At 41.0% G+C, this 14,493-nt stretch overlaps 1 protein-coding gene across 6 annotated transcripts in view; it reads left to right on the top strand.

Moving 5' to 3' along the window:
- Nucleotides 1-2,135: 2,135 nt before the first annotated feature.
- FANCL (FA complementation group L) overlaps nucleotides 2,136-14,493 on the top strand; it is a 97,491-nt gene continuing 85,133 nt past the window's right edge. For 3 of the 6 annotated variants that reach the window (XR_012158292.1, XR_012158290.1, XR_012158291.1), the window contains exons 1-5: nucleotides 2,137-2,332; nucleotides 4,181-4,239; nucleotides 5,113-5,173; nucleotides 6,697-6,753; nucleotides 13,070-13,167. Coding sequence is in view for 2 of the 6 variants with exons in the window: in XM_073339352.1 (XP_073195453.1) it covers nucleotides 2,240-2,332; nucleotides 4,181-4,239; nucleotides 5,113-5,173; nucleotides 6,697-6,753; nucleotides 13,070-13,167 (368 nt within the window). In the remaining 4 variants the exon portion in view is untranslated. Of the gene's footprint in view, nucleotides 2,333-4,180; nucleotides 4,240-5,112; nucleotides 5,174-6,696; nucleotides 6,754-13,069; nucleotides 13,168-14,493 lie in introns of all 6 variants that reach the window. The other 3 variants (XM_073339352.1, XM_073339351.1, XR_012158289.1) reach the window with 2 other exon arrangements.

Raw genomic sequence — 14,493 nt, 5'->3', positions numbered from 1 at the left:
ATTGACATCTGCTGTAATACTGAAGACTAAAAGAACATGGTCAAAAGGAGGGATGGTGCTTCTTTAGTTTTGCATGAGATGTTATTAAGGCTAATACCAACTTTGATAAGATACACAGGAACCAAGTAATTAAATAAGGTAATTATTGGTGTAAGGAATACTTTGAGAGAAAACAATTCAAGAGAATAAATGTTTTGATCCAAAGTACATTTTATTTATCAATTAAGGATGCAATTTACTGCAAAGCATCAAATTAACTGTTTGAGGTGAAGCATTGCATAATGAGATGCTCATGAACAGATGCAAACAGAAAGCACCTGGCACAAAGATAAATTAAAGACAATATTACATCAATCTGTGGGGATCAGAACGCAAAATGTTGCTTTAAATGGTAAGTAAAATCTCACATTTTCAAGGAACCTCTGAGGCAGGGGTTCCCAAACTTGGTTTGCGGCTTGTTCAGGGTAAACCCCTGGTGGGCCACGAGACACTCTGTTTACCTGAGCGTCCATAGGTACAGCCACTCGCAGCTCCCAGTGGCCGTGGTTGGCGTGGGCTAGGCCACCGCTTCCTGCAGCTCCGATTGGCCGGGAATGGCAAACCGCAGTTACCAGGAGCTGCAAGTGGCCATATCTGTGGATGCTCAGGTAAACAAAGTGTCTTGAGGCCCACCAGGGACTTACCCTGAACAAGCCGCGAACCCCTGCTCTGAGGCAAGGAAACTGAATAGTCTAAAGCAAACAAGCACCATCTGTAGAGAACTCAACTGCTACTACTGTTCATACTCAGTATCACCTATAAACTGAAAAAGGTCTGGTGATCTCTAATGACTTACCTAATTGCATGTCAAAACACATTAACCACCCCGAAGAATACAGGAAATCATAGACTGTTGTGACCACCTATTCTTGTAGAAGCTACCATAGGATCTTATAACAAGTCTTAGGATATAGGTATTACCTCTCATTTGAGGTTCACCTAATATCCTGCTGGGGTGCTACTTCAATATTCCCTCAGTGAGGTAGTGGCAGAATGGGAACAAAACACCAGAACCATGACACGGAGTCTCCAGCTCAAACTAGAAGATTAACTTTGTGCATTGGCCAGAGTGCAGGTGTCCCCATATTTGTTGTGCAGGGGAAAGGCTGGGTTTGTTGTTAAAGCACTAGACTGTGAGTGAAGAGCTCTAAATTCGATTCCTGGCTTTGCAACTGCCCTCCTGAATGACCTTGAGCAAATCACTTAATCTCTGTCCTAATCCTAAAACCGTGCCTCAATTCTCCATCAGAAAAATGGGAATACCACTACTTCCCTCCCCTCCTCCACTCTTTGATTGTTTTGTCTATTTAGGTTGTAATTTCTTGGAGACAGTGACTTCCTCTTCGTTGGTACAGTGCCCAGCACAATGGAGCCTCAAGGAGCTACTGCAATATAACTAATCAAAAAACTTAAGGAGCTATCCTTTCCTACTCTTTGGTCTCCCACCCAGGAACAACTGCATTTCCACTGCTCACCCAAGTGCACTGCCTGGCTCCTTCCTGGCTACCCCTGCGTGCTACTGCTACCAAAGAGGTCGTGAGGACTTAGCAAGAGCCTGTCTGGCCCAGCAAGGGGGCGGACAGCCCTGGCTCTGCACTGCAGTCAGCGAGCGCCCCCGGCCATGCATCGCTGCGGAGTCGCTGACGAAACCGGGGCAATGGCTGCGTTGCACTGCCTGGGCCAGGGCTCCCCCTCTGGCCTTTCCCAGCTCGGATAAGCTCTCCGGGGCCCACTCCAGCGGAGGCGCACTGAAGGCCCGGGGAGGGAGCTGAGCGCGTTAGCTCCGCAGGAGGCAGCGCAGGGGCACGCACAAGCCGCACGGGAAAAAGCGCTGAACTCCTTGCCTGGGTCTTACCCGCGGGGCGAGGGTCCGGCCCCAAGCCCAACCCACTTGGCGGCGCTTCCCACTGCCTTGCACCAGGGCTCGGCCCGGCCCGACAGCGCGATCAGCCCGGGCAGCGGCAGGGACACGACGCGCCACGCGCCAGGCTCGCGCGGATCTATAACCCGCCCCCGAACGCGGCCGCGCTCTCCACCCGCCCCCACTTTCCTCAAGCGCCGCTTTGCCCCTCCACAGCCCGCCTTCGCCCCGCGGCAGAGGCAGGGCGCATGCGCCTAGCCCGTGCAGAGGCGGGGATTGGTGGTGGCGCGTGGGGTTCGATTCGCCCAGGAGAGAAGGAGCCCGCGCGCGGGGCGGGAGATGGCTGGCGCTGGGGCGCTGCTGCGCCAGTGCCCGCTGCTCCTGCCTCAGAACCGCGAGGGGAGCGTCTACGAGGGGTTCGTCACCGTGCAGGTACCGGCAACGCCGCCCTAAGGGCGTGTCCCCCGTGTCCCCTAGTGAGCGGGGCTTGTGAGGGACTCTCCCCCCCTCCCCCCAGCGAGCGGGGCGGGGTCCGTGCCCTACCATAGACCTCATTAGTAAAGCTGGTTACTTTTTCTTCCTCTGCAGGTCTCTTACCTGACATGAGTAAACACTGACATGTGAAACTGATTACATACAAAATCCTGTAAATGCACAAAGAAAAGGAACACCATGTCCCATCCCTTCCTCCCACCTCCCCCCCAAGAGAATAGTCTTTTCTATCTGAATAGCCTAAGTAGCTGTTTATACTTCTGGAATATGTGAAATCTTTAGCCAGAAATGTGATTTCCAAATTGACCATGTCCCTTTTAAACTTAGTTACTTCTTGCTACCTTTCTGTACTTTAATGAAACAGTGAATCATAGTTATTTAACCTTTGAAAAGGGCAGAATTACATTTGCTTCTTTCTTGGGGTGCGGGAGAACATTTAAATGTAATAAATTCAGAGGTTTAATATATGATGAAAGTAAAGGTTATGGGGTACATTTTATTGTTTCTCTATTTTTGAAACCACTATAAGGCAGTGTCTTTAGGATGTCTATTCTTTGGAGCAAAATTTGTGTATATAATTTTTTAAAAAAAATTGGGCATTTTTTCCCCCAAACATTATTTGTATCTTTGCTGATGTTATGGCTGACCTGCTGGTGGCTTAAACAAGCTTCTCTAACTGCTTATCTGCCATAGAAACTGCACTCGTTTAACTGAAGGTATGATGCAACCCTTTATTCAAACCAGAATTGTAGAAATGAGCTTACATTAGGATTTTGCAGTGAATTCTCTAAGTAGTAAGGGGAAAGGAGACATTCAACATGGAAGTGTGTGGGTTTTTTGTTTTGTTTTGATCTTGGCTTTGTTCCAGATCTTCAGCGATGTCATAACTACCATGCAAGTTTTCTAGGTAGTTGCTTTCTTTCAAATGTATATCATTGTTTATAAAGTAGATTTTTTTTTTAATGTTTAAAGCCTGATATTTCAAAGACAGTGTTACTGTGTTTAACCTCAATCGCACTGAAGTCACTAGGACTACTTACATGCATAAAACTAAACCTGACAGCGTAAGTCTTTATAGGATGGGCTTCTACAGTTTGCAAAACTGTGTATTTACACGTTCGCACATACACTCTTGCGCACACACAAATGATTCCCTATAAACTAGTTCCATTTTCCCGTTAAGCTGTGTGTTAGCTGGGATATCTCAGAATGCAGCAGCTATTAGTTCATAACTGTGGGGGACCTAAAACAAAAATAAAAGCTACAATTTTAAGATAGCTTGCATGCTAATTGCCTTTCATTTTTTACTGTTTGGAGTCTTTGGTGTGTAACTAATTGTAGAATTAATTTAAGAGTTGTAGGTTGCTTCTAAAAACAAAAATAAGGTGTCCTGTAGAATTTTGTAAGAGCTTGCATGTCTCTTAGTGTATGTCTACACTGCAGTTTTACAGCCCCACATTGAGCCCCAGGATCCTGAATCAGCTCACCTCAGCAAACCCCGGTGTTTGATTACAGTGAAGACCTACCCTAAAAGTCTTCACCCTGGTGAACTGAGAAAGTTTCAGAGATCTCTTTATCAATTTTGTTCATCTGAAAGATAACATACTGTACTGAATGATTAAAGAAACAATGTTTGGAATAATGCTGTCTCTGATGCAGAAAAATTTCCATATAAGATACATTTATTCCTCCATTTTTCTCATAGCAGCTTCTCTTTGAGTTGTTTCTGTATTTTCTCTATTTGATACATCTGCAAACTTGCATTTTAACTAAACACTTATTTTCCAGGATAGAGACTTCCATATAAGGATACTGTTACCATCGGATTTTCAGCTTAAAAATGCAAGGTGAGGTAATATTTCATGATCAATACACTTACATTTGTTCTGACTTACTGTGGGGAGGTATGAGTATGTGTACATATATGAATACTAGTGTGACAGAGTAGCTGGCATCCGGCTTCTTTTGCTTGTTGTCTGATAACTATGTGAAATTTCTATCCAAAAAATACTGTTTTCTTTGAGTAGTAAATACCTGAAAACAAGTGTGTTTAAGAATGGTGATGATTTAATATTCATATTAGTATAGTGTCCAGGAGCCCAGTTAGGTTGCATGCCCGTTGTCCTAGGAGTTTTACAAATATATCCAAGTAAGATGAAAAGTCTTTTCAACCATGTTGCTTTGATCAATATTGCAGTTAATTGTCTTCTCTGAAGATTAGTAAAATAAGAAAATAATTAAAACTTTAATGAGATTACAATGCAATAACTAATTTAGCTTTTGTAAGCTATCAATGCTTATTTTTTATATATATATACTTTTTGTCATCATCTTCAATATCTCGACTAAAATGTGTGGCAGTTAACTCTGACATTTTCAGGATTTTTTTTTTTTTTTTTAAATTCTAGTATGTGTTATGAAGCCATATTAACTTGTAAGAATTATGTTGTTGTTTTCAACCTAGAATAGAGACTGGCTTATAGGTAAATGTCTACTTATTAATTTTTAAAGAACTGTGGCTAGAGAAAGTGACATTTAAAAATATAAGTAACTCATGTTAGTATAAAAAACTCAAAATTGGGAAAAAAAAATTCTTGTTTTTCTGGGAGGTGGGCAAGAGGGAACTTTGTAAATTGTAAGATGGACTTTTGTTTCATATGCTGTTTCCTTGTTTAAACATCACTTGAATCAATTTAAAACTATGAAAACTGTATTTCTAGGATACAGTGTAGTTGGTGTCTAAAGAAGGTATTGCATGGATATCAGCAGATTGTGAAACAGGTATATTATTCTTATAAAACCATTGTGAGCTTTAAAAATATGAATATTAAATCTGAAAAGCTTTTACTTGTCCACACCATCCTAAAAGTATTTAAGAAAAAATTCCATTGTACTGTACTGTAAAGATGTATTGTTTTGTGGTGCTTGGTGAATTACAACTTACTTCGAAGAGAGATAAGTAAAGTCTTGTAAATAACTTTTTCATTTTCTTGTTAACTTCAGTCTTTGAAGACTATTAAGATGTACCAATGCTTTATATTAAAGCAGCTGACATCTTATGGGAAACTATTCTTGAAAAGCCCACAACTGAAAACAATTATGCTTTTGTCTTTCTCTCTTGTTTTTTCTCGTGTTCTTTATTACTAATAACAGGTTTCAGAGTAGCAGCCGTGTGAGTCTGTATCCGCAAAAAGAAAAGGAGTACTTGTGGCACCTTAGAGACTAACAAATTTATTTGAGCATGAGCCTCCGATGAAGTGAGCTGTAGCTCATGAAAGCTTATGCTCAAATAAATTTGTTAGTCTCTAAGGTGCCCCAAGTACTCCTTTTTATTACTAATGGTACTTAATACAAAAAAAGTGAGTTTAAAAGAACTATCAGTAATAGGAGGGTGTTAGCTTAATTTTGTTCTATAGTTGCTTGTGTAGTCTGAACTTACTCTTATGGGATCTATGTGGAAGAATAGTGGGCAGTCCACAGAAACTCCTTGGGGGCCATCCTGGCTACAAAATTGTGACGGCTACTTTCATTTCCAACCTGGAATTACCCATTCAGTTATGGTCAAAAAAGCTAGTCTACAGCTATGTCTAAACTACGGACCTTACAGTGGTATAACTGTACCGCTACAGCTGCAGCGCTGTGTAGCTGCTCTGTGCCCATGTGAGAGTGCTCTCCTTCCAGCATAATTAAACCAACCCCAACAAGAAGCACTAGCTATGTCGTGGGAGATGCTCTCCCACTGCAATAGTGCTGTCCACAACAGCGCTTTTGGCAGTGAAACTTTTGTCGATCAAAGGGTGTTTTTTTCCACACCCTTTGCAGACAAAAGCTTTGCCGAGTAAAGTGCTAGTATAGACCTATCGTCAGCTAGCTAACGTAACTACCTATTACAGCCTGCTCTTTAGGAGGAGAGTGTGACTTATCACCCAGAAGAAAGAAATTGGGGACTTGAAAAGTAGAAATGCACTGAACACGCCCAAATGTGGGAGGGTGGGGTTAAAATTTAATTTTAGTCAATGAGGGAAGAGTTTTAATTGGCTCTGAATCACGAAGACTACTTGTTCGCATTGGCTGTCAGCGTCAGTTAAATTATATATGAAAAATACTTAATTTATTCAGTAAAATTTCTGACATTGAAATCGGTTTGTTCTATTTTTTAACTGAAATATAGTTTAATCTGTTGCATTTTCCCCCTATTTTACATTCTTTGATTTATTACAATATCAGAAAATAGATAATGAAACTAAAATTATTACTGAAACATACTGGATGGAGGAAATTAATTGATAACGTTTTCTCCCCAGAGGTTGCAACACTGTTCTGATCTGGTCAGTTTTATGGTGGAGCTTAAAACTATTTTGGTGAGTAATATATGCCAAGGGGGTGTTCAAGTGGTCTTAATTTTCACTTTCTCATTACTTGCCTTTTGTTTGGAAAGCTATGAATGAATTTGTTAGCTTTTTAAAGTTTAAAATGAACCTGGTTAGAATACTGCAATTTTAGGACTACAGACTGCTCATTTATTTAGTAATTATAATATCTGGCATTAGTTCTTACTCATTAGACTACTTGGAATGTTCCAGAAGTAATAGTCCAGCAAGTGGCCCTGTAAAAAAGGTACTTCCCTAATTGATTTTTTACCTCTGGTTTTAGTTTGGTACTCATCTTATAATCATGTAAAAGGATCCTTCTCTTGATATCGTCTTCACAGGGGTTTTTCTACACTTAAAAACAAACAAAAAACCCCACCATACTGGAGTAATGTGTTCTGTGTAGCGTGATTTGGGAACACAATTCAAAATATAGTTCTGTCTTGTCTGAGGTAGGACTGAACCATGCTTAACTAAATTTTAAACAAGTCTGTCGACTGTGTTATGGGGCTTTTTACAGTGTAGATACATCCTTTTAGGAGAGTTGGCAGCTGTCTACACTATACTATTTTTTTCTCCTCCCAGAATCTTTCCATTGTTGCTGCTACTAAGGCCTTGTCTACGCTACACAGTTTTGTCTGCAAAAGGCAGATTTTGCTGACAAAACAGTGGAGGTGTATACACTACAATACTTCTCCGCTGGCAAAACTCTCTTACTTTGCCGACAAAATAAAATCATCTTGACGAGAGGTGAAGCTTTTTGCGGCAAAGTTAGATCAACAAAGCGTCCGTGTGGACCCTGCATTCGTTAGGTTGCCATAATTGGCCCTGGGAGAGATCCCCCAGTGCCCACTATGACTGCTCTGCTCACTGTTTTGAACTCTGCTGCCCTACATCAAGCAACACAGGCATGTGCCCCTCCCCTTTCAAAGCCCCAGGAAGTTTCAGCCTGGAGAGCTCACATAACTACTGCCCATGTGAGCATACCAGCTCCTGGAGCTCCTGGCAGCAAATGCACTCCTGCCTGGACTACAGGGGAGGGGGTGGATCTTCTTGGTCTGTGGGGAGAGGAGGCTGTGGTGGGAGAAGTTGGAGGGAATCACGGTATCAAAATATTAATGCAGAATCCTGCTCTCCCCAGCATTAGGATTGCATTGACGGGCAGGGCAGGGCAGGCTGCTGCTGTGGGGTGGGGAGGAGAGAGATTGCTGTGCTGTGCAGAGTCGGGGAGGGAGGTGGGGGCTGATGTTGGGATGTCCCCTCCCCTACCCCCCCCCACTCTGCTGAGCTGGGGTGGCGAGGCCAGCTGTCTGTGCACCAGCTTCTGCCTCAGGATTGGTTGCTTCTGACTGCTGTCTGAACTTAGAGACAGCATGCTGAACCAGTCATGGTCCCCCAGCACACATACTTCCCATACACCAGGGATCCCCAAACTTTTCAGGGTCATGCCCCCTTTTATTCCTGTCTGTGCCCCCTGGCCAGTGCTGGGAGTGGAGCTGCGGCTCTCGGGGAGGGAGAGGGTAGAGAGGGGGGACTCATGAACAGGAGTGCAGGGGCTGCAGCTGGGGCAGGTCTGGGGCCAGGAGTGGAGCTGTGGCTGAGAGCGGGACTACACCTGGTGCCAAAGCTGGGGGCAGGCCCAGGAGCCAGGGCCATGGCTGGGGGTGGAGAGGGACTGGGTGGTGCTCCCTTCCCCACCCCCTGGGGGGGCTGGCCCAGGCCCGGTCATGACCCCCCCCAATGCTCCTCTGTGCCCCACACTTTGGGGACCTCTGCCCTACACACACTCTGTTTCTGTCTCTCTCTCTCATTTACTCCCTGTCTCTCACACACTCCTGTCTTCCCCTGTGGGCTTTTTGTGTTAGTGTTCAGCAATGTCAATTTGGTCATATTACCGAGCGCTACTTTAAAAAGTGATTTAAAATGTGTTACTTTTCAGGCATACACAGCGGTCATTGCAAGCTTATAGCACGGTGCAAACAAACAATGCCAGGCTCAGCATACTACACAACACACGTTTCTGTGGCTCAGTATTAATATGCTCTTTCAAGGCATTCCCCCAACCAAATAGCGTCCCCCCACCCCTGGTTGGGATCCTCTTATAACCTTGTGTTCGTAACGCATAGCACAATACTGAAGAGCAGTGCAGGATCCATGCTTTCTGACAGAGATGGCTAGGTTGCAGGTTACCAGAGCAGTTGAAAAGAGGCTGGTAATGTAGTAGGATGCCCATGGAACGATGGTATTGAGAAACCTTCATCATGTGATCCTGTACCTGCCCCTGTGAGGCATTGCAAACCCTTCCCAAAGCACCTTGCAGCGAGTTGCACAGTGGGATAGCTACCCACAGTGCACCGCTCTCTGTGTCAGTGCAAGACCTGCTGTTGTGGATGCGTTCAGCCAACACAAAGAGTATAGTATGGACATGCAAAAGTGGTTTAATTACCGGGGTGGCTGTACGTCAGCGTAATTAGCAGTAGTGGAAATATTACTGTAGATGGGGTGCAAGCAATTTAACAACAGTGTTGTGGCTCATCAAATGACATGGAGGTTTAAAGATGCTGATGACTGCTGGCACCTTGTTTACACCAGTACTTCCACTGGTGATTCTGCACTAGTGGTAGCAAGGATGGGAAATTAAGGAAATAAGTCTAGTGTAGACAAAGTTTTGTTCTTTACCATGGTTAGAACACAATTCCTTATCATGGTTATAAACCTATTTGGACAAAATAAATGTAACAGGCGGGACACTCTTGTATTTAAGCATACTACTTAAACATAGGTAACAATTGTAGTGCACACAGGGCCTTAGCATACATATAATCAGAATTGTTTGATAAATGCAAAATTAAATTCCAGAGTGTACATTGGGTTCTCTATATGTCTCAAATGAAAACAAATACTTTGCAAACTTGTTAAGTTTGGTAATATAGAACACCATGTAGTCAATAGACAAACGGCTCAACTCTTTGTCTACACTGGAAGATAAGTGGACAGTAGTTATACGTCTTTGTCAGAAGAGGACTGGGAAGAAATATAGCAGAATGTCAAACAATTGGTTCATCTGACTTTTCTGAAACAATAGTAAACAGATTTTACTGGATAGTGTGTACATAAAGCAGATATAGTTGATAATAAATGCTGAAGATTCTGCCACCATATTACCAAAATTGGAGCAATATACAAAAGTCAATTCACAATTCTAAATAAAAGTATCTGCCCCTCAACAGGCATTTATATACTGGAATTAGAAGATCAGATAAATTAACTCCAAGAAATAGATACTGTACTATGTCTGCAAGCAAAACATTTATTATTCAAAATGGAAATCTAACAGGCCTCTAGCTTATTTAGAAAGGATCACAGTTGTGTGTCATACACAGTTTTTATTTCCCCAAATCAAACTACTGGAGACACCAGATAACAAAGGGACAATAAAATCTGATGTCATGGATTGTTTAATGCTGTTGTGATATAACTCCTACATGATATAAATATAGTTACAAATTTAATAACAGTTTCTTTTAACATACACTGATGACATGGGAAGTATTTATATATATAAAGTGGGCAGAATAGAATATTTTTCAGCCTATGCTTAGGTGTTCTTTCATTCGTGCTGGATTAATTCACTTAACATGAAATTAAGATGGAGAGACCAATGCTCAAAAAAGTGAGGTCAAATGATATCTTGTAAAGATTTGATATCTTGATTCAAGTATTCTAAAATATTTTGGGGTCTTTGTGCATCTGAGGACTGGCTATACGAATCTGCTCCATTTTCATCAAAGTAAAGTAACTCATTTTCAAAGCAATTTGTTCAGTGGTATTTATGGCTTATCCAAGACCTAGCAGAGTTATTAACAAAAGCATTGATGAGGGAGGACTGTGAGTGTGTTGTGTGAGAAAACAAGTGTTGTGGTAACTGGGAAAAATTGTTTTCAAAGAAATTCTGAAGAGCAGTTGACATTTGGGCACTGTTTTTGTACATTGCTGTATTACTCAATTGTACTCTCTCAGTCTTTGCCTGTGTGGACAAGAAGGCAACTGTAGCCTGTTTCTTTCCACTCTATATGTAGTGTTTTACTCCCCGGGAGGTTACAAACTACTTCCTACACAAAAAAAAGGGCTGCTCCTCTTCTGTGAAACATAGAAAAATGCTAATGAATCTGTTTCATGAATATTCTGTAGATTGACTCAGCAGACTCTTCCTTCATCTAAAGTAATAAAAATTTAAATTGAGAATATTGCAACAAAATATGTGGAAATACTAACCAGAATTTATTATGTGGAGCCCTGCTCTTTAAAGCCTTTCACTGGTTTTATATTAAACTTCTTTGGGAAAAATCTCTTTGATGTCGGTGGTGTATTTCTGTTACTTTATCAGTAAATTACTATTTTTAATGAAAAATGTGTCCTTGAGTATCCCAGAATTTTTCTTCACGATGCCAAAATTTCACTTATTCTAGCTAATAATGAATTTTATACAGAATCTATATTTACTTTAAATATAATCTACTAGTTAGTGTTCTGTCTGGAAACTAATAAGGAGGACCTTGTTACATGATTTTCATCCCTTTTTGCAGAATTGTGCTGCAGTATTTGTTTTAATTTTGAAGTTTCTAGCTCTTATTACAAAGAGACATCTAAAATAGAAATAGATGCAAACAGCTGCCAAATCCAGGAATCTTGCTGCACACTTTAGTTTTAGGTTGCTCTGGAGTACATTGAGGTATGCTAATAAACACTACTTGTGAGGTTTTTTGGGAAGTCTTTGATAGTATTTTGAAGAGGGCATTCGTTAACCAACTTAGAGCCAGAATGAAAGAGTTATAAGACAATCTCCTAACTGTAATGGGCAGTTTTCCTGAGAAAATATGGCATTGTTGACTGAAGTCTGATCACAGCTTTTCATCCACAATCCCATTATTGAATGTCAAATTAATGGCTTGAAAATCCCCACCATATGACTAAGACATCTATTTCAAATTGGCATAGTATACCTCCACCAAAAAAAACAAAACCTGGGACACTTGCAGTAGGAGTGGTTTTCCATTTGATTGGGGTAGGGGCATTCATTCTTTCATTTCCCCCAATCCACCATTTAGTAGTCTTCGTTTGAGTGTTTCCTTTGTGTCTTTCTACATGAGGTCTGTTAGAGTTAACTAGTGATATGGCTTTGGATTACCTGGTCCCTTTAATAAAACTTTTTTGTTTCACTCTGAACTGAAGAGAGTTTGGGTACAATATATAAGCACAGCAACAAACAATTGAGAAGATGGACAAGATTTAATGCAATAAGATCAATGCAGTTCTATTATAGAAACTTCATCTGGTTCATTCATAACTTTCCTGAAGGGTGCTGCTTTCTGTACAAATCTGTTCTGAAACTTGATTGCCTTGGTCTTCCTTTGAACTGGGCTTTTTCTGACTGTCCTATAGCCAATTCCCATTCATGATAAAGGCCTAAGTTATGTTTTCACATCTGCACTAATTCTCACCTCTTCTCCCCTTCCCCCTCTTTCCTGGATTCTCATTTCAGCCCCTGACTACTTTCATACTTTGTGATTGAGACTACCAGTCTTCCTGAGAGGAGAGTCAATGAACACCTCTGATCAGTGGTTCTAGATTGGAAATATACCTCCAATTTTATTTTTTAAAAAAAATAATTTAACATTTTAAATATCATTCTAGGAAATGAGTATCACTGTGTATGAACACAATATGGAACATATGGTCTGATTTTTCTAAGGCCCTAGACTTGGTTGCTAGGACATTGGGGACAAGCACTTGACCAGCTCTTCCTCAACTTCATCCCCAAAGACCACATGGTATTAAAATCAGGAAATGGAGTAGGTTTGGACTGGTATATAAACCCTTATGTACTAAGTTCTAAAAAAGACAGAGAGGATTTTACAAAGAAGTAAAGACTTGCCTTTGTGGCTGTGGAGCCCAGGAGGCAGCTATGCACTTAACAGAACCTTTTACTTTTGAAGTGAAGCGTTCTTTCAATCAAGATGCTTGACTTCAAATTTTTAAAAAGCACACTTGATATTTACATGTGAAGACTACAGTGTCAACATCTGTTTAAAAAAATATTTTGATCATTATCTGAAGCACTTTACCAAACTGCTTCTTCGTCTGCTTCATCTGGAGGCTAAAACAAAAGCAAATTAAATGTACCGTTAATTTTACTTAAACTTAATATTTTTGAATGAATTTTAAAATTGTATGACTGAATAGATGCAAAAGTACTGAAATTGTGTGCCATTTATAATGGTGTGTTTTAATGTTTTTTTTTAAACAGGAAGCTGCTTTAAAGAATGCACAAGAGCTGCATGCACCCCCACCTCCAGAATACTACTCATACCTTGTCAGAGATATAGAAACGTTGGGTTGGAATAAGTATGTTTATTTTTCATTACTTAATAGAGATTATCTTTAAAATATCTATGCTGCAAAGTATCTTTGGTCAGTTAATTTAGTCTGAACAGGTCGAACAGTTTGGTAGCGAGATCATCAGTCTACTGCTTTTCCTTTTCTGAAACTATTATATGAACCAAAAGACCTATCACACTATTAAAAAAAATGACCTGAAGGGTAAGATGCTACATATTACTATAAAGAAATCAATTTTTATGTGTGCTATGAACTGTCAGCATAGACAATATTTTTAATACAACTTCTTTCTCCTTTTCTCTCCTGCTTTTTTCCTGAGTTGTATATCATTTGATCGTGACACTTTTCATTAAATAGTGAAAGATAAGTGATGTCACCATATCTGAGTTACATGTAGAAGGTAAAGCTACTGTTGCACCAGCAAATGAGTTTATCCTTTCATAAAAGCCTAGATGACACACAGTTGTTCTAACAAACTAGCACATAAAAAGAAAAGGAGTACTTGTGGCACCTTAGAGACTAACAAATTTATTTGAGCATAAGCTTTCGTGAGCTACAGCTCGCTTCATCGGAAGCTTATGCTCAAATAAATTTCTTAGTCTCTAAGGTGCCACAGGTACTCCTTTTCTTTTTGTGAATACAGACTAACACGGCTGCTACTCTGAAACCTAGCACATAAAAGTACATTACACTGTCTGAGGGGTGAATCTAACTCCTCCTTTGCAGTCATAAGGGGCTCCTATGCAGGGAGGCATTGTGACTCCACTCTGTAAAAGAGGAAATGTGTGGATTTAGGGAGCCTGCTCGGGGCTGCAAACTGTCTGGGTCCATTCCAGCTCTTTCTGACCACTGTGTGTGTGGCAGATGTTCATATTGCTGTGACAACATGGCAGCTCATCGGCAGGAATAGTGGGAAACTCATAGATGGGAATCAACACCAGGGAATTTGGTCTCTCCATGAACAACTGTTGCACATCAATTCTCTGGAGATGAGGTTGGTCAAGTAGTATCCTATAAGGTCTTCATTCAGCTGGCAATCAAGCCACCATTTTTTATAACATTTTTCATGTAACTGTACTGGATAGGGAGACAGCTGGGTATGCTTTCTGTGTGAAGAAAGCTCTCCAGGTGAGGGAATGGGCTCTAACCCATGAGACGTTCCTGCTTACTGCATATGTAGGAACAAAGATGAAATGACACAAGAACAGATGGATATAAACTGGCAAACAACAAGTTTAGGCTTGAAATTAGACAAAGGATTCTAACCTTCAGAAGAGTAAAGTCCCGGAATAGCCTTCTAAGGAGAGCAGTGAGGTGTTAAAAACCTAACTG

This window comes from Lepidochelys kempii, chromosome 3, assembly GCF_965140265.1.
Source record: "Lepidochelys kempii isolate rLepKem1 chromosome 3, rLepKem1.hap2, whole genome shotgun sequence".
NCBI classification, from domain to species: domain Eukaryota; kingdom Metazoa; phylum Chordata; order Testudines; family Cheloniidae; genus Lepidochelys; species Lepidochelys kempii.
Note: the sequence above shows the minus strand (reverse complement) of the source record. Positions and strands in the feature narration are given on the sequence as shown.